At 39.3% G+C, this 23,472-nt stretch overlaps 1 protein-coding gene across 1 annotated transcript in view; it reads right to left on the reverse strand.

Moving 5' to 3' along the window:
- LOC111992673 (probable glycosyltransferase At3g07620) overlaps positions 1-5,103 on the reverse strand; it is a 14,841-nt gene extending 9,738 nt beyond the window's left edge. Inside the window, exons 1-2 of the mRNA XM_065767716.1 lie at positions 4,980-5,103; positions 4,700-4,810 (exon numbers count right to left, since the gene is read on the reverse strand). Coding sequence (XP_065623788.1) covers positions 4,700-4,810; positions 4,980-5,103 — 235 coding nt within the window. The remainder of the gene's footprint in view (positions 1-4,699; positions 4,811-4,979) is intronic.
- Positions 5,104-23,472: the final 18,369 nt, after the last annotated feature.

The following is a 23,472-nucleotide window of genomic DNA, read 5'->3' on the forward strand; positions in this document are numbered from 1 at the left end:
GACTATTCCACACTTGATTCCCACACACAACACACAAGTTTAATGTTCAATGAATGCCTATTTCATTTGTGTGTTTGTATATGTTCAAATGTGATGTGTGTGTGTTCAATCATATGTGATTCAAACCAAAAATACTTTTGTTCTTTTTGTTTGCTTTTGGAAGTGATTTGTATCACCCATGTTTTTCAAAGTTTTTAAAATGTTTTTGTGTGAAAAACATGTTTTCTGGGTGTTTTCGTGACCTATTTCATGTATGGGCTCAACTGGGAGTTAAATGGTCCAATTTTAATGCTGTTTTAGCTTTGGACAGAGAGTTTCGCGACTGTTTCGCTAGTAGCTCGCGAGTAAGGCTTACCCGTGAAAATTTTTGCGAGTACTTTCGCGAGTTAGCTTTCCGCGAAAATTTCCAGATCAGCTTTTTAAAGGGCATTTCGTGGGTCTTTTGTTTTGAACTTCTCCCATCTTCTCCCAAACACTTATTCTCATGTTTCTACATCAAAACCCAACTAAATTCAAGTGTTTTTCATTCCATTAACATCTTTAAGGTAATCTTTAACTTTTTTCATTGATTTTGATCCTTAGATTATGTTTTTGGGGGTTTTATGTTCATAGTTGGGATTTTCTCAAATGGGAGTTGGAAAACTTAATCTTTGTCAATCTTTTTGATTGGGGTTTGTTTTAAATGATAATTTTCTTTGGATGTTGGCCCCTTGTGGCAAAAATAATATGTATTTAGGCAAGTTTTTCATATGTTCTTGCATTGTTCATCATACATGGGTAGTGTGTGCACTCTAAGTGTTTGATAAAATGCCCATATAGCATTTTCTTGTTGTTTTGGACTCTGATGAGTACCAAATTTTAGGGATCACCATAATTATTCATGTTTATCATGTTTTAATCTTTGGTGGTGTGTTTTGTACACTTTGCCCCTTGAGTGCCTTGCTCATGCATTGGTCATGCATCTCACATGCACACTAGATGCACAGTAGCTGCACCTTGCTGCACACACTCTAACACTTGACATGTTTTTGCTTTAACTCATGCTAGTTAAGTTCTTTTAGACCTTTTAGCACATATAACATGTTCTTGTATCCATGTCATGTCTAGGTTTACATCATGTTCCATCATCCTTAGCATGTCATGTTCTTTATGCTTTGTAGCATTGTTTTAAATGTTTTTGTCTTATGTTTGAGTTTTATTTTCTCATTCATCTTGCACCCCTCATGCATCATCTTTTACTCTTGTTCATATCTTCTTTTCTTTTCCTCCTTCCTCTTGATTAATTTGTTTATTCGTGACAAAAAGGGGGAGATATAGTATCGTCATTTCTGTATGACTCATGTGCACACTCTTAGGGGGAGAAATTCTACCTTGTGCACATTCGTAGGGGGAGAAAGTAATAGGGGAGATGCATATACCAAGGGGGAGAAGACATTGTTTTTGAGAAAACCTTGATTTACTTTATGCGTGTTTTCTTGTTGCTTTATGATGCTTTGTGTTACTTTTAGTATCTATGTTTTGCATCATGTTTATGTGTTGGAACACTTTTTGTGCCCATGTTGCTTTTGTGAGCTTTTAGGGTTTGTTTCTTTGCACTTTGTAGGCTTTTATGGTTTGTACCATGCATATGCAGTACCTTGTTTATGCAGCCTTTATGCTTGTGTACTTGAAGTTTAATGTCATACATTTTACTTCGATACATCACTCTTGTGCCCTAGTAGGGCTTTTCCTAGATGCATATACGTTCTATGCATTGGTTGAGTGATGAATACTCTTGTGCCCTAGTAGGACTTTTCCTAGATGCAAATACTTCGTGTATTTTGCATTGGTTGAGTGTTGGATTTGCAAATGATACTCTTCAAATGAGCTTATCATCTTGCATGTCCGGATGTTCATTTCTTGTGTGAATGAGCATAGTGATCACTTTTGTATAGTGATTGCTTGTTTGATCTTGCCATGGTCTAATGTTTTATTCCATTTTGCTTGATCGCAGTTTACTTGTTGCATTATACTTGTCTTTTTATCACTTGATTTACCTTGAGGGTCTAATATGTTTTGTGCAAGTGTTTCAGGTTACAGGTATACATGTTCCAAGTTCATCATAGCTTCTAGATTTAGGTGTGAGTGAGTTTTGCCATTGTTCCCAAACTCATGTTTAAGTCTAGAGTCTGTTATAGGGTGTTTTGTCACGGAATAGACAAAGGGGGAGATTGTAAAGTTGTGATTTACAACTATGATTTATATTGGCTTTATTCCATGACAAAATGTGTTGTAATTACTTTAATTCATTTCCTTGTATTTTGTGGGATTTAATTGTATTGGGTTTAGTATCAAGTTGGTGAAGACTCAAGCTTTATTGAAGATCAATGGAACTCGCGGGTGTGTTGCTGGAAGCTAACCTGTGAAAGAGCCATGTGAGAAACATATGACTGGAGGCTGAAGAGTCGTGCTAGGCTGTCGTTTTCACGATTGTCTCGCGGGTAAGGCCTTCCCGCGAGACAGTCGCAAAACATTCTGGTTGAAAGTTTTTTTAAAAGTGACTTTCTTACCCTTCACCCATACTATATATACCCTCATTACTTACAAATATATGAGAGGCTATTCAGAGAGAAAAACCCTAAAGATGTTTTCTAAAACACACACGCCCATCTTTTGAGAGATAGCTACTCATCCTTAGTGAGAAATCATTGTAGCCTCTTCTCCATCCCTCTCCCATTATCATAGCTTGAGAGGAGATTTGTACCCAAATACAACCCACACCTATTCAGAGTGTAGAGAGTGTTTTGGAGTTGCTGGGAAGCATTGGAAGAAGTCAAGGATGGCAGATGCAACATGGAGCTTGTTGCAGGATCCGAAGAACTAAGACAAGATACGGTTCCGAGAAGCCTTGTTGGAGTAGGAGCTTGGAGGGCTTAGGTGCATCGGGTAGATTAGGCTTGGAGGGTCTCTTGCTAACCCATGTATCCCAACTGATTGTCTAGTGAATCAATTTCCGCTTGGAGGGCGGTGGAGAGGTTTTTCGCTAAGTTCTTCGGTTTCTTCTTCGAAAACACATCTTGGTGTTTTCTGTGTTTGCATTTTTCTTCCCTACTCTTTTATAGTCCATTATATTGCTGTGTTGCTTAGTTTATGGATTAGAGTAGTTTTTGTGTTCATCTGCTGCATTTACATTTTTCCGCACTTAGTATTAAGTTAGTGTAAAATCTATCGAGCCGTAACTTTAATTGGGGGGTCTAAATTGCTCTTGTGTTTTCAACACATTTCCGAGCTTTCAGTTTGATTTGGTTAAAACTGGTTAATAGGGCTTAAATTGTTTTTAGATTTGCTATTTAGTAATTTTTGTTATTATACAAAATTTTGGGGGTTTGTTAATTTTGTTTTAAATTTTAGATCTATAAATTTTTTATGGTCTTTAAAAGGATTAATGATATTGTTAAGGGAGTGTAAGAATAATTTTATTGAAGGGTAAATTGCAAATTACACCCCTAAAATTTGGGAGTGTTTGGTTTTACATTATAAAGCTTCAGAACTTGGATTTTACCCTCTAAAGTTTAGGACCCAAACTTTAGGAGTGTAATTTGCAATGGGAAAATTTTAGATACAATACTTAGGTACTATTTTTTAGGTTCCCCTTTTAAGTTCTCCTTTTAAAATTCTGCCATGTGGATTTTTTCTATGAGATGGGAGTGTATTTTTTAATTAAGTAGCCACATGGCTAAATTTTAGGAGGAGAACCTAAAAAACAGCATTTAAGGTATTGTACCTAAGTTTAGTCCAATTTGCAATTTACCCTTTATTGAACCAAATTGTTAGTTCCTATATATAGTAGTATTTTTTATTAAAAAATAATTTGGGGGTGGGCGGGGGCATTGCCCGCCAATGTCAATGCCTAGCTCCGTCCTGCTCCATACTTCCACTAGCCCTTGGCTTCAAGAATTTATGAATAATCTTTATTTCAATATAAATTAAGAAAAACAAATGAAATTGTTCCATGTATGTTGTTTCTTTTCAACCCATAAAAATTATGAGAATATTTAATGTTAATTCCTATACTTTATGAAGGGTAACTAGGGCCAGCCCTAGATTGGCCACCATCGCCTAGGGCCCCCTACTAGAGAAAGGCCCTCAAATTTAGGAGGGAAAATAGTTTCTTTGTACATATTTTTGGAGACAAAAAAATTTGTTCTACATTTTTCCACCACTTTCAAAAAACCCAATGAATATAGTAATGCTAAAGATAAGATGAACTAAATACATAAGTCTTACAAATAGTGAAATAGATGCGTTACTAATCAAAAGAAATAATTCAAATAGGAAAAATCTTAAAAATGCTATAAATTTTAATACATTACTTCTATAAATTGATGTGACAATAAATATAATTGATGGACTTCAACAACTTATTAAAGCATTTTTGAATTACTTTTTGTGATTAATGATACAACTTTGCAAGCCTCAAGTTATAAAATTTATCATATTTTAAGCATCATTCATTCAAATTTCAAATATTTGTTTATTAATTGTCTTCTTGAAGTTTTACAGTAAAATTTGTTATAATTCTAGTATTTTTCCCCAAAAAAATTATATTAAAAAGTAAAATAATTTTTTTTTTTCTTAAATTACGATATAAAACATTAGATAAATATAATTTAAGTAGTAACAAATTCAAACGTAATTTCTTGATCCATCCGAGAGAGACAATTTGTTGTTCCATCATCAAGCTGCTTCCTGCCATTGTCGGCCACCTGCTTCTTTAGGCCGTACACCATCATCAATCCGCCGACACCAAAAAATCGTATTTCAGAAAAATCTGTACAAGAGAGCAAATGATATTGTAATTTTAGGCTAATACCACTACATTGTCCAAACGATATATACAAACAATGGATCCATTTCTTTAAGTCTCACATCACCACCTTTCAATTTCAACAAAACTTCAGAACAACTTAAAAAGAATCATTTCTCTAATCAACACTTACCCACATTTCTCCCAACAACACTTAACCGTTTTACCCAATTGCAAGAAATTAGATTTACTGGTGGCGGTGGTGTCCGGTGAGCTGTTGGTGGCATGCAGCCAAACGGTAAAGGGAAGCTGACCATACCCTATGTGAGTGGAAGAGTAAGTAGTGATTGGTGAAACATAGAGTGGTATAGAAGATTTGCATTCTTCTCGTATAGGAGTTAAAATTTGTTTACTCAGATAGAGTTATTTATTTATTTATTTAAGAAAACTTGTTTCATTTAGTATACCAGAAACATGTGGCACTATAATGGAATTAGGGCATATTTTGCTACTTTTTGGAACTTCAAAATTTAATTTGTTACTTTACAAATTTTGGGTTTAAAATCAAACAAACCCAAAATCATCATTTCTTTACTTGTTTGCCTATGAAACCAATGACATTGAAAAAAAATATCAATTATCTGGAAAAACAAAACAGAAAGACAAATTATATCAAATAAACTGTTAGCATATGAAAGCTTTTAATTATCTGCTATTGGTTGAATTGCTTAGGAGTTATATTTATCTTTAGTTATTGGTTGTTATCTAACATTTCAATTTATAAGTATTTGTTATTTAGAAGGGTAGAAATTGCCTTTTTCCTTATCAGATCAGTAGGATAGCAGTTGTAGGAATTGTTTCTATCGTGATCGTTTAGGTGTTGGTTTATTTTTAGGTTCAATTGTAAGTCTATATAAGACCTATTATGAATATTGAATGATAAGGATAAAATTGTAAATATATGCTCACCAAAGGAAAGGCATAGAATGATTTCCCAAACCAACCCGTCGGCTTTGCTTATGTCCATCAACAAAGCAGTAGGAAGTCTACAGCTTTAAGCTGACGAGGTCAATGAAGGGAGGATGGAAAGCTGACACCACTAAAGCCGATGGGTCTAACATAATCCTGACTTGATTACCATACATGAGTATATAAGGAAATGTCTTGTATCTCACGCTTAGTATTAGTCTCCTACAAGGAAAGGATTCCGCAATATACGCTTATAAGGATTTCTATAAGGAAAAGACTTCTAATCCAAGGAAGAGATGCCAACCCTCTACTACCATAAAAGCTCCAATACCCTTACAAACCAAGGTACACATAATTCACCCCAGCTTTGGCACTCTAGAGTTGTGAGAAAAATTCTAACTTGACCTTCGGGGGGTATTTGGCTGACACCACACCGGTGCTCTCTGTTAGGTCTTTTCTTTTTGTTGTGCCGATGTTATTTCGAGCGTACGAAGATCGTGTGGCTCACTGGTGATTTTTTGGCATTATCAGTTGGCGCCATTTGTGGGAACACTTACGATTTGTAAGCCATATTATCGCTTCCTGAACAAAAGAGTTGCATGGTACTTACTCACTTGATGGCAGCCACTAACGACATTCAAGAAGAGGAACCACCCATGACTGCCCTCGAGAGATAGGTTTAAACTCTTGCCGCTACCACGGAACTTCTCACCAAACAAAATCACGACCTGGAAGAATAGTTGCGCTAGAAAAATGCAACACCAAATAACCAAAGATAAGATCAAGAAGGAACTAGCGTTGAAAGAAGGAACCAAAAGGGATCTGAAGGCAGCAATGCCCCAAGCAGCCAAGAATGACAGGATACCAGCCGTCCCTTCGGCTTAGATACAACTACCCCTTATATGGTCGCAGAAATACAAATGATGAAAGAACGGATGGACCTTATAATGAACACCCTCAAGGGATGGGTGTCCAGTGACCTCGATGATTTGGTCCACCGAATCGATTTGCCTTTCACCACATCTATCAACTCCTTCCCCTTACTACAGAAGTTCCGTATGCCACAGATAAAAAGCTATGTCGGAGCCAAGGATCCTCTTGATCACCTAGAGACTTTCAAGACCTTGATGCACCTTCAAGGAGTAGCAAATGAAATCATGTGTAGAGCTTTCCCTACAATGCTGAAAGGTCCTGCAAGAATCTGGTTCAGTCGACTGACGCCTAACTCCATCAGTACTTTCAAGGAGCTAAGCGCCCAGTTCACTTCGCACTTTATTTTGGGGGCACTGGTATAAAAAGTCTACTGCATGCTTGATGAGTATCAGGCAGTGAGAGGATGAGATGCTAAGATCTTACATAGCCTACTTTAATAAGGAAGCGCTCTCGATTGATGAAGCTTACGACAAAATACTTGTAACAGCTTTCACGAATGGGCTGCAAAAGGGCAAGTTCTTATTTTCACTATATAAGAACGACCCAAAGACTATGTCGGATGTGCTTTACATGGTCACCAAGTACATGAATGCTGAAGATGCACTACTAGCTCGCGAAGAAAAGCTTAAGAAGAGAGAAAGGTAGGAAGATACTTGATAGGACAAAGGACGGAAAATGGCAAGAACTGAAGAACGAAGGGATGATAGGCATTCTAAGCCCCTTGCGAGGAGATTCACGAGCTTCACTCCACTAACCACCCCAATCGTCCAAGTCCTAATGCAAATCAAGGATGAGGGAGCCATGACTTTCCCTGGAAAGCTAAAGGGAGATCCCAACAAACGGTTAAGAGACAAATACTGTCGTTTCCACTGTGATCACGATTATGACACAGCCGACTGCTACAACTTGAAATAGGAGATTAAAGCACTCATTAGGCAAGGGAAGTTACAAAAGTTTGTCAGCAGGGAGAGAACAGATCTGCCTCCTCAAGAGCAGGCTCCTTGATGGGAAAACAAGCATCCCAGACAACCCTTAGGAGACATAAGGATGATTGTGGGGGGCACAACAGCCACTAGCTCATAAAAAAAGGCTCGAAAGACTTATCTCAGAATGGTCCAGAACGTCCAGCTCACGGGTGTCATCCTAAAGATGCCACAGGTCGACAACCCCATTATTGGTTTCTCAGAGAAGATGCCTGATGTCTTCACCATCCGCATGACGACGCCCTCATCGTTAGCATCCAGGTAGAAGACTATAACACATACCGGGTCTTGGTTGATAATGAAAGCTTTGCAGACATTCTCTATTACGTAACATTCCAACAAATGCGGATCAGCAAAAAGCGGCTAGTTCCAACCAATGCTCCATTTGTTGGGTTTGGAGGAACAAAAGTATACCCCCTAGGCGCGGGCATATTACCCATCACCATTGGAGTCATGAAGATATGCCAGGGATTGACCCTTCAGTCATGGTACACAGACTGAATGTGTCGCCCTTTTTTCCACCCGTCCAACAGAAGAAGCTAGTTTTCACCCAAGAACGAGATCGAGTAAAATAACAGAAGAAGTTGGTAAGTTACAAGAGGCAGGCTTCATTAGGGAAGTATACTACCCCGATTGGTTAGCAAATGTAGTAATGGTTAAGAAAGCCAGCGGGAAATGGAGGATGTGCGTAGACTTTACGGATCTGAACAAAGCATGCCCCAAGAATAGCTACCCTCTCCCTCGAGTCGACGTACTGGTAGACTCTACGGCCTAGCACCAGCTATTGAGCTTCATGGACGCCTTTTTAAGATATAATCAGATCTGGATGGATGAAGCAGATCAGGAGAAGACTTCATTTGTTACCAGCCAAGGTCTTTTTTGTTACAAAGTAATGCCTTTCGGCCTTAAGAACGCGGGCACAACGTATCAAAGGCTCATGAACAAAATGTTTGCAAACCAAATCGGAAGGAATGTTCAAGTCTACGTGAGGACATGTTGGTAAAAAGCCGAAGAGAAGGGGACCATCTGAAGGATCTCGAAAAAACATTTGGCACCATTCGCTCCAACAACATAAAGCTTAATTCGAGTAAGTGTGCATTCGAAGTGACAACAGGAAAATTCCAAGGCTTTATGGTGTAAGGTTGAAATTTATCAACCATCTTGTTGGCTTTATTCTGTGCCAATTTGTTTGTAATTTAAGCACTTAGTAACCCTGTATTTAGGTGGGATTATTGTAAGGGTAGTGTGTGAGAAGATGTGAAAAAAAGCTCAAGTATGTGCAAGAAGGCAGAGATTCACGGTTAGGACTGGCGGCTGACTCGTGACTGGTAAGCTGCCAACTGCAGGCATGTGAGATGCACACATGGGGAGTTGAAGGGTCGTGCCAGCTGTCGCACTACAGGACAAAAGTTCTAGGCTGACCAGGCCGTTATCTCGCGGCTTGAATTCGCGACTTAGACTAGTCACGAGGCCAAGCTGCAATCAACCCTGTTTGGCAAAAATTGACTCTTCATGTTCCAAACACACACCACTATATATAGATCCTTATACCCACTAAATTGAGAAAGCTTCCAGAGAGAATTTTGTGAAAAAAACCATAGAGAAAAAAAAGATTGCCTCATCCCCAATCTTTACCTTAGAGACTCTACAAATTCCTCTTCCCTCTTCCTTTCCATTGTTACATTCTTGAGAGGCCTTTAGCCAAATCCTTATCTCACCACACCCACATTTGTGAGAATGTTCATTTGGTGATAAGGGAAGCAGTTTGGAATGAACCAATATACATTGGTTGATGCTATGGTATAGTAGCAGAATCCGGGAAGCTAAAGAAGAAATAGGTTCAGCGTAACCTCGTTGGAGCAAGAAGCTTGGAGGGCTTAGGTACTTGGGTAGATTAAGTTTGGAGGGTCTTCTGCTGTTTATGTATCCCAACTACATTCTTTAGTGGATTATTTACCGCTTGGAGGGCGGCGGAAAGGTTTTACGCCGAGAATTTCGGTTTCCTCTTCGATAACACATCGTGTGTTGTCCATGTGTTTGCATCTTCCTTCTCTTTATCTTTACTTTATATTTACTGCTGTAGATGTGTTTATATTTGGCTTAGATTGTTTATCAATTCTGTTATAAGCTTGTTATCATGTTCCGCACATTAATTGTTTGATATAAAGCTTGAATTGGTATTTCTATAATTTGGGGTCTAAACGTTCAAGGGTGTTTTATACACATTTTTTAACTTTCAATTAGTATCAGAGCGGGTACACTTGTTGTGGTTTTAATACCTGAGTGTGATCCTTGACCCCTTGTTGAGATGGATAGGTCTCAATCTCTCAATGTTCCATCATTTTTTTATGGTAACAATTATGCCTTCTGGAAAGTTAGAATAAGGGCATTTCTATACTCTATTGATGACAATGTGTGGGATGCGGTTGAAATAGGTTGGACTAGGCCGGAGGCTGCTAAATCTACTTAGGATAAGGCAGCTCTTGCGGCGGCCAATGCTAACTGTAAAGCTTTAAATGTTATATTCTGTAGTGTGTCTTTAGATGAATTCCATAGGATATCTCACATGATAGTGGCCAAGGAAGTTTGGGAGATTTTGAAGACAACTTATGAGGGAACTAAGAAGGTGAAGGACACAAAGCTTCAAATGCTTACCACCAAGTTTGAAGAGCTCAAGATGGGTGAAGATGAATTGTTTGATTCATTCTATGGGAAGCTCAATGAAATTGTCATTACTAAGCTCAATCTTGATGAGAAGATTGAAGATACTAAGGTGGTGAGAAAAATCTTGAGGTCCTTGCCTGAAAGCTTTAGAGCAAAAGTCACAGTCATAGAAGAGAGTAAAGACTTGGATGAGATCAAAATTCAGGAGCTGATTGGGTCTCTCCAAACATATGAACTGGGATTGCCTTCCCACAAGACGAGTAAGTCGATTGCTCTCAAAACCATTACCGAAAGAATGGATAATCCTTCTGAAGAAGATTGAGTGGAGAAGGAAGTAGCGTATCTTGCGAAGAACTTCCACAAATTTTTGAAGATGAAGAACAGTGGGAAACCATTCGACAGAGGGAAGTTTCCATCCTCAAGAGGTGATAGGAAAGACTTTAAAAAAAGTGAAGGGAAGGATTCTCAATTTCCTGCAGACATTGTGTGCTTCGAGTGTAATGGACATGGACACTTAAAAAAGGAATGTCCTAATTATTTGAAGTCAAAAGGAAAGGTCTATACCATTACCTTAAGTGATACTGATTCATCAAGTTCTGACTCTGAAGAGAGCTGTGACAGAGAAGGAAACTACTTCGCATTCATGATCATTACACATGTGGAATCCTCAGATGATTTGAGTTCACTTGTGAAGGAACTTGGCGAATGTTCTGATGAGGAGTCTATTGGGATTGCTGAAGAATCAGAGGCTAAAGAAGAAAAAGATACATCTAGTCTTCAGAAGAATTACGCCTTACTTCTTGAAAAATCAGGTGAATATACAAAGGTAGCAAAGGCAGCTGTGAAGAAGATAAAGAGAGCTAAGGAAGATTACGAAAGCCTGCTGGTTAGATACAAGGAGGCAAAATGTGAAATATAGACACTAAATGGTGAGCTATCGGAAGCTTATACCAAAGTAAGATTTCTTGAGCAAGAGATGGTGCAAGCACAAGCCAAGATAGAAAGGGTCTCCTCCAAAAAGTTAGGAGATGTTATCTCATTACAAAAACTTTCCTCAGACAAGTCTGGGTTAGGATACACCGGAGGAAGTAGCTCGTCAGCCAAGGTCACCAAAGAAGTGAAGTTTGTGAAGGTTAAGGAGACAATTGTGGATAGGTCCAATCCTGAGAAAATTAAGGCTGAGAAGAAGAAGAATGCGGATGATCAACGGGTAAGTCCCGTAATCAATCAAAATCCAAATATGAAGCTAAAGAGAGATCAATTCCAAGATCACAATAGGGTCCTAAAACGGATTGTGTTTGTCACTATTGCAGATTGCAAGGACATACCAGACCCAACTATCAAAAGCTGAGAGTACACAACAATGCAAGTGCACCTCGGTCACAAGGAAGAAGAAATGACATGAGGTCTTGGGGTGGTGAGCAACCAAGAAGTCAAAACCGTGATCCAGGATTGGTGGATGTGATGAAGATGATCGGTGCCTTCACAAATTGCTTGGAAAGCTTCACATGAAGGTTTGATAGTCCTAATTCTCATATCCAATCCGTTAAGGATATCACCCCAAACACACATGACGTGTGGGTGACGAAGGGTACTCATGCATAAGCATTACAACATGTCCATGCGTCAATACTTCCCATGTTTGTGAATATGCTTGGTTGTGTTCTTCTTGCTAGTATTTAGGTTGTTATTTTGTGTGTGTGTTTGTCTTTGGTTCAATTTTTTTTACATTTTTTTGTTATGTTTTTTTATCAATCTTTTACTGTTTTTGTGTCAAAAATCCAAAAACACATAAAAAGTAGAAAATCCAAAAAGTTTGATCGACTTTGTTGAGTTTTGTCTCAAAGCAAGTTTTGCCTTTTACCTTTATACTAATGGCTTTGTGCATTTAACGAGCTTAGCTTGTGTCTTATGCACTCTTATCATTGTGGAAGAAATTCTGAAATCTATGTGACTGTTGTAAATAGATCTTCAACCTTGTCATGAATAATTAGTGAATGGTTCTGTTGATCTTGAGACATGCATAGACTCATGCCTATATATCTTCCCACTTTTTATTTTTATGCTTAAAAGAGCTCTCTAAATGTAAATCTCCAGATGAAAAGAGATATAGAGCTGCAAAAGCTTGTTGCACATACTAGTATTCGACTAGGAAAAAGGGAAAGCGGCCAAAACAAAATGTATGATGCCTAAAAAGCCAAAGGCTAACTCATCAATTGAAATATCAAAAATTTCAGGCATCTATCTCAAAAATGAGATTTTCTTTGCTCAAAAAGTGCAAATGATATGTTGAATATAGAGTCAAATGAAAACCTTCAAAGAATTGTTATCAAGTGTTTGTGGGAGGTCATATATGCATGTTTCTATAATTGAGATAGGTCACATTACCTAATGCTAGTTGTGTATGCCTTGATTGAATTGATCATTGAAGCTTCATATTAGACTAAGGACTATCTCATTTTTTATATCCACACACAACACACAAGTCTATGTTCAATGAATGCCATATTCATTTCATTTGTGTGATTGTACTTAATTAAATGTATTTTCACACACTCAATCTTTGTTGATCAAATACAAAAATATTTTTGAGTGTTTTAGTTTGATTTTGGAAAGTATTCTGTTTTACAAAGATGTCAAAATTTTCAAAAACAGTGTTGCCCTATTTTGGCGACTCAGTCACGAGTAGGTCCAGTTGCATGCTCTAGTCGTGAAGCTCACTCCGAGAGTTTTCGTGGGTTACTGGCGAGTCAAGGCTGCAGTTGCGAAAAAGACTTAGAAAATTTTCAAATATTTGAGTTTTTTTGGTTTCCGCAGTTCAATGTGGCGACTTGTTTGCAGGTGGAAGGTCCAGTCGCGAGGGCTACATAGAGATTTTTGTGGCTCCCTTGGCAACTATCTCGCGGGTAGACCTTCTAGTCGCTAAAAACACTTAGAAGAATTTTTGAAAATCTTGGCCTTATAGCATTTCGCAGCTTACCCTGGCGACTGGCTGACGACTTAATCAAGTTGCAAAAAATGCGTGTTTTGCATTTTATGGACAATTTTAAAATTGTTTTTCAGTTTTCCCCTCAAATATTAGTGACTGTTCATTGTCTTTATCATTTCTCTCTCTCAAACAATCCGAGTCTCATTGTAAAAGATTCCATTTTTGCATCATGTCTTCATCAAACACCAAGAAAAATGTATGGTTTTTTCCTTCCTTTACTTCATTCCAAATGTTTTGATGTTTAGTTTCTTGTTTTGTATGTTGCATTTATGTTCGGTGATATAGTGTGTTCAAAAATGGGTTTGCCTAAAATGTTGGGTTTGATTGTTTGGGGTTGTTTTCTCATGTAGTTGAGTTATCTAAGTATCTTGTTAATGCTTCAAGTTGCTTGTATTTGGTCTGTGCATTGTCTTTGATAGAGTCATTTCTCTTTGGGCATATGGGTTGGGGGTTTTTTCAGTGTTTCTCTCTGAATGTAGTTTTTGGGTTTATCATTTTATATGATTATTGTGTGGATAGAATTGTGTTGTTTTTTCACTCACCATATCTTATGTGTGTTGCTGCATTAGGGTTTTCATCATATCGTGTTTCTTTGTCATTTCCTCTATTCTGGGTACATTTTTCTTTCACTGACTTATAACTGAAACTGATCAATCTGATGTTTGCTTCTTATGGTATTGTATTTTGGTTCTTTTCTGTGTGTTGGCTTTGTTGCAGATAACCCGTTGTTTATCTAGAGGCAAAGGCATTGTCACTGATGATTCGTCAATCCTGGTTGCTAAATGGACACGATTATCGTCTAAGTCATCCAAGGACTCCACCATTGAGAGATTCAGGACTCCTACTGACTCAAAAACCTACACAGACATCTTCAAAGAGTCTTCTGCCATTGTGGAAAAAGTTGTCAGGTTTGACACACTAGGGACAACATTTATCCCTAAGATTTTTAAAGAAAGAGATTGGGCTGATCTATTTGGAAATTTTGAGGATCCATCTGAAGAATTGGTCAAGGAATTCTTTTCAAATGCCAGATACACAGGTGTTGAGTTGAAATGCTGGGTATGAGGAAAAGAATTTTTCATAAATGCAGACTACATTGCTAAAGTTCTTCACATCACCAGACTAAAAGATGTGGATTGAACTCCATACGATGACTGGGAACTTCAGGCACAAGACATCCTTCATGTTCTTGGGAATGAAAATAAAGTGGGAAGCACAGGATCATCTATAAGCATTGCATTGTTTTCACCTGAACTGACAACTTTAAAGCTGATCATGTTTTCCAATCTCTACCCACTATCAAATACTACCTTCATCAGTCTTGGAAGGGCTAAATTCCTGTGTGACCTCATTACTAGTGCACCGATTGACATCTGTGCTCATATATTCCAAATCATTAGGAAAACATCGGCCCGTTTAGCAACAAGAACAATTCTTCCATTCTGCAGTCTAGTCATGAAGATTGTTCTTAGTGAAGGTGTTAGTCCTTCATCAGATGAGAGACTCCTGCCTCGTCCTCGACCAATATCCTAGTACTCTCTCCAAGCAAGCAAGAGTCACTCCTCCAAGAAGCCTAAGAGTGAGCCATCCACACATGCATCTCTAACTGCTCATGCTACAGCTACTCCTGTTCAATCAACTGGGACTCTGTCTGTTCCTCCTGGATTTCAAATGCCCAAGCAAAATTACTTCATCGAGAATGTGTTTCATCGGATTTCTGATCTAGAACGGCTTCTCAACTCCTTTCACAATCAAACTTAAATGCGACTCACAACTATTGAGACTCAGCTAGATGCTATACAACAAAAGCTTGAAGATAGCCTTTAGCTATTCTTGACAAAAAGGGGGAGATGCACAGAGAAAGGGGGAGATAGACAGGGAGATAGAAAGCATAGTGAAAGAGGGAGATTTCTTTATCACTTGATGTTTTGTGCATAGCTTTGATATATTTTTTTTTTTTTGGCTTTCTGCTGTTTTTACTAATTTAAAACTCTGTGGTGTTAGTTGTTTAATTGGCTTAAATTCATATCTACTGGTTAGTTTGAATCTTTGGTGGTTGTTTTTTAGTACATAATATGATGTTTATTCAGCACATCTTTCTTTTTGTGTTGGTTTGTACCTGCTACCTTTGTAAGTTTTTAAGGTTTATGTTTATGATTTGTACCTATACTGCTTTTGTAAGCTTTTAGGGTTTGGTTTATGCACTTGTATGCCTTTGTACCTTGCTTTATGCAGCCTTTGTGCTTTGTTATATCAGTACTTCTAACCTAATGCTATGCATTCCTTTTTAAGTACTGCCACTCTTGTGCCCATGTAGGATTTTTCCTAGATGCACATACTTCATGTATTGTGCATTGGTTGAGTGTTGGTCATTTAAGTGATTTGTCTTGTGTTTGTCAACTTAAATGTCTGGATGTTCATTCCAAGTGTGAATGAACATTGTGATCACTTGTATGAAGTGATTACCTGTTTTTGGTCTTGCCATGGTTTATTGCTTTACTCCATTATGCTTGATCGCATTATGCTTACTCCATTTGCATTACAAGTTTTCTACATACAATGACCTTATTGTGTTGTTGTGTTTCAGGAGTTACTTGTTCTTATGGTTCTAAAGTTTCACAGATTCTAGAGTTAGGTGTGAGTGAGTTTTCCAACTGTTCCTAACTCGCGCGTTAAGTCTAGTGTTTGTTTTAGGGTTTTGTCATGAAATAGCCAAAGGGAGAGATTGTAAGGTTGAAATTTATTAACCATCTTGTTGGCTTTATTCCATGACAATTTGCTTGTAATTGAAGCAGTTAGTAACCCTGTATTTAAGTGGGATTATTGTAAGGATAGTGTGTACGAAGATGTGAAGAAAAGTTCAAGTATGTGCAAGAAGGCAGAGATTCGTGGTTAGGACTCGCGGCTAACTCACGACTAGCAAGCTGCCAACTGCAGGCATGTGAGATGCACACATGGGGAGCTAAAGGGTCGCGCCAACTGTCGCACTACAGGACAAAAGTCCCAGGCTGGCCAGGCCATTATCTCACGACTTGAACTTACTGCTCAGACCAGTCGTGAGGCCAAGTCGCCAATCAGCCCTGTTTGGCAAAAATTGACTCTTCGTATTCTAAACACACACCACTATATATAGACTCTTATACCCACTAAATTGAGAGAGTTTCCAGAGAGAATTTTGTGAGAGAAACCCTAGAGAAAAACAAGATTGCCTCATCCCCAATCTTTACCTTAGAGACTCTACAAATTCCTCTTCTCTCTTCCTCTCCATTATTACATTCTTGAGAGGCATTTAGCCAAATCCTTATCTCACCACACCCATGTCTGTGAGAAAGTTTATTTGGTGCTAAGGGAAGTAGTTTAGAAGGAACCAATATACATTGGTCGATGCTATGGTATAGTAGCGGAATCCGGGAAGCTAAAGAAGAAATAGGTTCGGCGTAACCTCGTTGAAGCAAGAAGCCTGGAGGGCTTAGGTACTTGGGTAGATTAGGCTTGGAGGGTCTTCTGCTGTTCATGTATCTCAACTACATTCTTTAGTGGATTATTTACGGCTTGGAGGACGGTGGAGAGGTTTTACGCGAGAACTTCGGTTTCCTCTTCGATAACACATCGTGTGTTGTCCATGTGCTTTCATCTTCCTTTTCTTTATCTTTGCTTTATATTTACTGCTGTGGATGTGTTTATATTTGGCTTAGATTGTTTAACAATTCTATTATAAGTTGTTATCATGTTCCGCACATTAATTGTTTGATATAAAGCTTGAATTCGTATTTTTATAATTTGGGGTCTAAACGTTCAAGGGTGTTTTATACACAGTTTGAACTTTCATATGGTATCTCAAAGAGGTATCGAGACCAACCCAGACAAGATCAGGGCCATAGTAAAGATGCCCCTCCCCCCCCCCCGGAAGAACGTAAAAGAAGTGCGTTGCTTAGACTACCACTGACGGCTTTGCATCGTCAGTTGGCTGATTTCCTGGGTTTCCATCAGCCAGATTGCTCCAAATGCCTGGAGGATCTTTATAGGTGCTAAGATTCTATGGGGTTGTATTAGCGGAGGGAATTGTCAGCTTTCGTTGGACGAGTTCTTCTATTGCTACGGATCTCAGCACATCGCTTCTTCTAAGGGGACATGTCATTTTGCCACTTGGGAGAAGGCTTTGAAACTAGTGTCTAATATGCCAGATTCTAACAGAAACTGGAAAAGTAAATACTTTTTGTTGAGAGAATGGATTGGGTGTGTCGTCAGGAGGAATGGGAGACGATGCCCCGTGGTTATTTTCACAACACTTGGGCTTTGGTCAAGGATTCAGGTTAATCCTGTCTGCATTTTTTTTTTTTTTCATTTATTCATTCTAAGCTTTTAACACCATCTACTTTTCTTATTTTCAGCTAGCATTTGTCCTCATATTATAGAAAAGCAGGAGGAGTTTATTCACCGAGTAATAGAAATCCCATTGGGTGAACGAAAGTGTTAGGATTTTATTACACTCGACACTTTGTACGCTTATTGTGGGGGCCCTGAGCCAACATTAGAAGCTCATAAACTAGACAAATACTCTCGCCGATGTAAGCATATTTTCTACCATCCCCGTCATTTTTGTCCTTATCGTCGGCTTTTCTAATGCACATCTGTTGTCTCTGTAGAAATGGAGGCAGCTAAGCAAAGGGTGAGGGCTACTGCTGCCCATCAAAAGGAAGAAAGGAAGGCTAAGGGAGAGTTGGCGTCTTCGTCAGCCCCCAAGGTCGTCACTAAGGGTTTAGCCAAGAGGAAACCTGACAGGAAGAACAATCGTCCTCTTAAAAAGGTAGCCATCACTCCTAGAGATGAGCCCCCAAAGAAGTCACCCCCAAGTCAAGCCGTAGTGTAGGGAAGGGGATGATGACTTCTTCTGGTCCCATCACTGTGGGACCCCGTTGCTTGCTTACCTACAAAGACTATGCAATCGAGGAAGTAGAGTCTTTTATAAAACCGACGGATATAGATCCCTGTGCTCAATTAAGGACGGAGGACTTGGGGGCGTCACCTCTTTTTGATCTAACACGGGTAAGCTGTCTTCCTTGGTTAACTTTTATCTTATCGTTTTCTTGTTTATTTACTGAAGTATCCTTTTTAAGCCTTGGTACATGTGAAAGCACTCCAGGACCGATATGTGGCCAAGGGGTGTCGTCGCCCGGGTTAGGAAGCATAACACTAACTTGTTGGACCAATAGGCGCAGTATAAGAAGGTTGTCCATTTTCTAAACGTTGACTTGAAGGAGACAAGGGAGAAGTTGGAAGAGGCAAGTCATCAGAAGGAAAAGCTAGAGGAAGAGCTGTCGACCTTATGCAAGCAGGTGGATAAGGCTGGGACTAACACGGTTCAGAATTGCAAGGCGTCGCAATCATTCATCGATTCTTGTGCTGAGTTTTACAGCACTGGGTTTAATGATTGTCTTAAGCAAGTTTCGTCAGCCTTCCTAGAGTTGGACCTATCCGGGATTACTTTGGATGATCCTATGCCGATGACTCCTACTAGTGACACCATCGTTGAGGAAGGCGACGAGCCCTCCAACTCAGACCTTCCTATCAAAGGCGATGGCGTCGTTTTAGTTTAGCCTACTATAAATCCTCATGTTCTAGCTTCCAACCCATCCCTTGAGGTTTTAGATGTAGAAGATCTTCCTACTCAAGATAAAGATGTTAGGATCTCCAAGGATGCTCTTGCTGTTTAATTCTGGCCTTATTTTTGTAACTTTCATATTCTATTTAATTTGCAAACAATGTTTTTAAGTGCCCTTTTGTTTTTGGGCTTTTATTTGTAAGTGGTTTACTTTTATTTGTGGTACTTGATCCATCATTTTTTTAACATGTATGTATTGCTCCTTGTGTTTGTTTGCTTACGCTTTCATAAGTTAAAGACAAACTTGTCTGCTTTATGTGATAGACTCGTCTACTTTGTGGACTAACGACTATTTTTTGGCCGTTTATTGACCTCGTCGGCTTAACAATGGATCAAGACTTAATAGCATCGATTTGTCCATTTTCATGCATAACTGCAGACCCGTCTATTTAGTTATAGGTCCATCCACTATCTTGGGGACTTTATAATTTGTTCTTTTTGGAGAGAACCTGCCTATTTCAAGAACTGATAAATCCATGTACTTTATAATCTTGTTAACTTCCATGGGTGTCTGGCTTGTGGACTTGGGAAACTTATCCATTATTAAATAATGGTATTTTCATGAGGCCATCAACTTTAATGACCACCTAAGTAAGTTGTAATTTAGTGAAGTCATCAACTCCAATGATCATTTCTTAAGTGTATGGTAATTTTATGAAGCTGTCAGCTTTAATGACCTCGTCCACTTATTAAGTAATGGATTCGTCCCCTTTATGGACCAGCGACCTCGTCCATTTTATGGACTTTTAGTTGTCCCTTCTAGGGACTTTAACAATGTTTCATCCTCTTAGGATGAAGTTGCCCATGTCATGGGCTTGAATAATAAAGTCGTCTACTTTATGGACTTAATGATATCGTCCACTTTGTGGACTTGACTTTTTATTTTATTTTATTTATCTCCTTGAGATGAAGTCGCCCATTTTATGGACTGCATATTAGGGTCGTCTACTTTGTAGAATCGTCCACTTTGTGGACTTTATGGGATTAACATTGTTTCACCTTTTTGGGGTGAAGTTGTCCATTTTATGGACTTAATAACAGAGTTGTCTTCTTCGTAGCCTTGTCCACTTTATGGACTTAAATTTTCTATAGATAAACACCTTAGCCATATCTGAATAAACTCCTCTTATTATGATAGATGATGCATTCATAGAAAAATAATTCTTTAAAAGAAAAAGACCTGCCCTTTGGGCTTAAAAAGAATTATTGTAGCGTAGACTAAAAGCAAATAGAAAAACTGAGGAGTGTAGCTAAAATTAACTAAGGTAAGCTAGAAATAAAGGGGTGCTGCTTTTCATGCCATCCTCTCTACTGGTAGTACTTCCATAGGTGCTCGGTGTTCCATGGATGATGCAGCTTTTGTCCATCCAGTGTCTCCAGGTGGTAAGTGCCTTTCCTCTGCCATGACGTGATTTGATAAGGTCCTTAGTTGAGGCAAGCTTCCCTTGGGTAGGATTTCTAGCATCACCTATGACCTTCCTTAAAACGAGATCTCCCACCTGAAAGTCTTTGTGTTGGACCCGAGAGTTGTAGTGTTTAGCCATGTTGTCCTGGTACCGTGCGAGGCTTTGTTCTGCTATCGCCCTGACTTCGTTAACTAGATCAAGCTGTAAACGTACAGCAGTTTTGCTTTCATCATGATTGTCCACCCTGTAACTTGTGAGTCCGACCTCAGCTGGAATAACTGCTTCACTCCCGTATGTTAGCCGAAATGGTCTCTCCTGTAGGAGTCTGTGCTATTGTCCTGTTTGGCTATAGCATGCTCGGCAGCTCTTTAGGCCATATGCCCTTTGCCCTTTGAGCCGAGTCTTGATAATTTTGAGCAAGGATCGATTCATGACTTTGACTTATCTGTTAGCTTGAGGGTGGATGAGGGAGGAGTAGTGATTTCTGATTCCTAGTTGTGAGCAAATGTCCCGGAAGGGGTCGTTGTCAATTTTTTTCCCATTGTCTGAGATTAAGACTTTAGGGATCCCAAACTTACATATGATGAACCTTCAAATGAAGCTTTGCACGTTCCTTTCTATAATGGTGGCTAAGGCTTCAGCTTTCACCCATTTTGTGAAGTAGTCTATGCCCACTATCAGGAACTTTAGCTGTCGCACCGCTATTGGAAATGGCCCATGATGTCTAACCCCACTATGCGAACGGCTATGGGTTGTCATAGGGGTCAACTCTTCGGACGGCTGTGTGATGATATTACTGAATCTTTGGCATTTGTCGCAGGCTTTGACATAAGTCTGAGCATCTTTATGCATGATGGGCCAGTAGTATCCTACTTGAATCAGATCCTGAGTGGTTTCTGTAGATCCCTTCATGGACTTCTCTCATGACGCAGTCCACTTCTTCAGGACCCAAACACCTTAGGTATGGCAGGAGAAGCCTCTCTTACATAAGACGTCCTTTATCAAGACAAATCGTGTTGCTTGGACCGTCGGCTTTCTTGGCCTTCCTGTCGTCTAGTAAGACGTCGTTTTTCAAGTAAGAGACTAATGACGTGGTCTAATTGCTCTCGGAACCTACCTCCTGCATATCAACGGAATCTATTAGTGGAGAAAGTTGAACAAAAGAGAGTACGTTATCAAAAGCAGTCATATGTTTGGCTGAAGCGGCTTTGGCAAGGCGATCGACTTGCTCGTTTTCTCCTCTAGGGATCTGGATAATTTTGCATTCAGCTCGTTTACCCTTCTCCTTACTTGGTCCATATATCTTTTCATTCTTTCGCCTTTGCACTCATAATCTCGTTTACTTGGTTATTGATGACCTGAGAGTCATAGTAAAGAACCACGCTTGCCGCTCTGCTGCCTTGGCGAGGTCAAGCCCTGCCACTAGAGCTTCGTACTCCACTTTGTTGTTGGTGGTAGGGAGTTAAGGCGAACCATACATTCAATCAGATCTCCTTCAAGAGAGAGAAGCAACACCTACACCCCTGGCCTGTCTGTTGGACGCCCGTCTATATGTATACTCCATTGTGGACATTCACTTGCCCCCTTGTCTTCCCTGTTGGTGAATTCTACTATGAAGTCAGTGACGACCTGCCATTTGATGGCCGTGCATGGGCAGTACTAAATGTCAAACTTGCTCAACTCTATCGCCATAGTGCTAACTAACCAATGGCTTCGGGGTTGCTCATCGCCCTTCGTAAGGGCTTGTTAGCTAGGACAATCACTGTGTGGGCCTGGAAGTACGGCTTGAGTTTGCGGGCTGCCGTAACTAAAGTGAAGGCGAGCTTTTCCATGGGTGGATACATTTCCTTTGCACCACAAAATGCCTGGCTGGCGTAGTATATGGGCTTTTGAACCTTGTGTTCTTCCCTGATCAAAGTCACGCTAACGGCTACTGGGGAGATGGCCAAATAGAAAAAAGTTCTTCCCCCGGTTGTGAAGGACTTAGTAGCAGAGGGAAAGAGAGGTAAGCCTTCAGCTTCTTGAATGCTGCTGACACTCAGCAGTCCATTCAAAAGATTTCTTAGCGTGCAAAAGAAGGGTAGACATTTATCCATGCCCTTGATACGAACTGTTCAGGGGACTACTTTATCATTTAAACTCTGNCTTGCCCCACTCTTAATGATTGATGCTGAGTACCAGTTGTGGAGGTATGGCATCACCTATGCAGAGCGTCTCCTAGGTGATCTCGACTTGTGAACTCATATTATATTCACGCATTCTATCAAACACTTGACTTGCATCTTTCATACTCTCATCTTCTTTACACTCAAATTAATTTGTTAGTCCGTGGTTTTCTTTTCTTTCTGTACACATTCATGTTCTCAAGCACAAGCACATACAAAGCAATTTTGAAACACCCTTGTCCTCACACTCATACACACTCAGCCAAAACAAAAAACTATAACATAGCACCTCCCTTGTTGTAGTGACTAAAACTTTACCCCAAACAAGAAATAAATAAAAAAAAAAAAAAGAAAAAAAAAAGGCCTGCAATTCAAAGACAAGCTCCAGTAAGTAATTAAAATGGGAAATAACAAAGTTGTGTTGGGGATGTAATTCAATCAATAAACATTTAGTTCAAGAAAAAAGCTTGTGGATACGGCAATGTAATATAAGATAAATAGGCTAGGCTAGGGAGGGTATAATAAACCATAGCATTCTTGGTCTAACAAATGTGAATGAAGCACAATACAATGCAATGGGGTTTGATTATTAGTAATAGAAAGCAATTAATTTACAAGCCTGGCAATAATCTCATCTTTTGGTTTCAAGTCTCAAGGAAAGAAACCCTAACCAAAAAAAAAAAAAAAAATCCCACATGGAGAAATCCTTCTTCAACTTGATTTTTAGATTTGTCAAGTAGGTGTGTCCAGACTTGAACATGGCCTAAAAAACTGACCAACCCACCTAACGTTGACCCGATTTCAACCCAAATCGAAGCTCCAGTTGGTCGGCGGAGGGTTTCCGATTCCAAGAACCAACGCTAGATGGTTGAGTGGCGGATTTGCTTCTCCAAAACCTGAACAACCTGAATCTAA

This window comes from Quercus suber, unplaced genomic scaffold (genome assembly GCF_002906115.3).
Source record: "Quercus suber isolate HL8 unplaced genomic scaffold, Cork oak 2.0 scaffold_839, whole genome shotgun sequence".
In the NCBI taxonomy this organism is placed as follows: Eukaryota; Viridiplantae; Streptophyta; class Magnoliopsida; order Fagales; family Fagaceae; genus Quercus; species Quercus suber.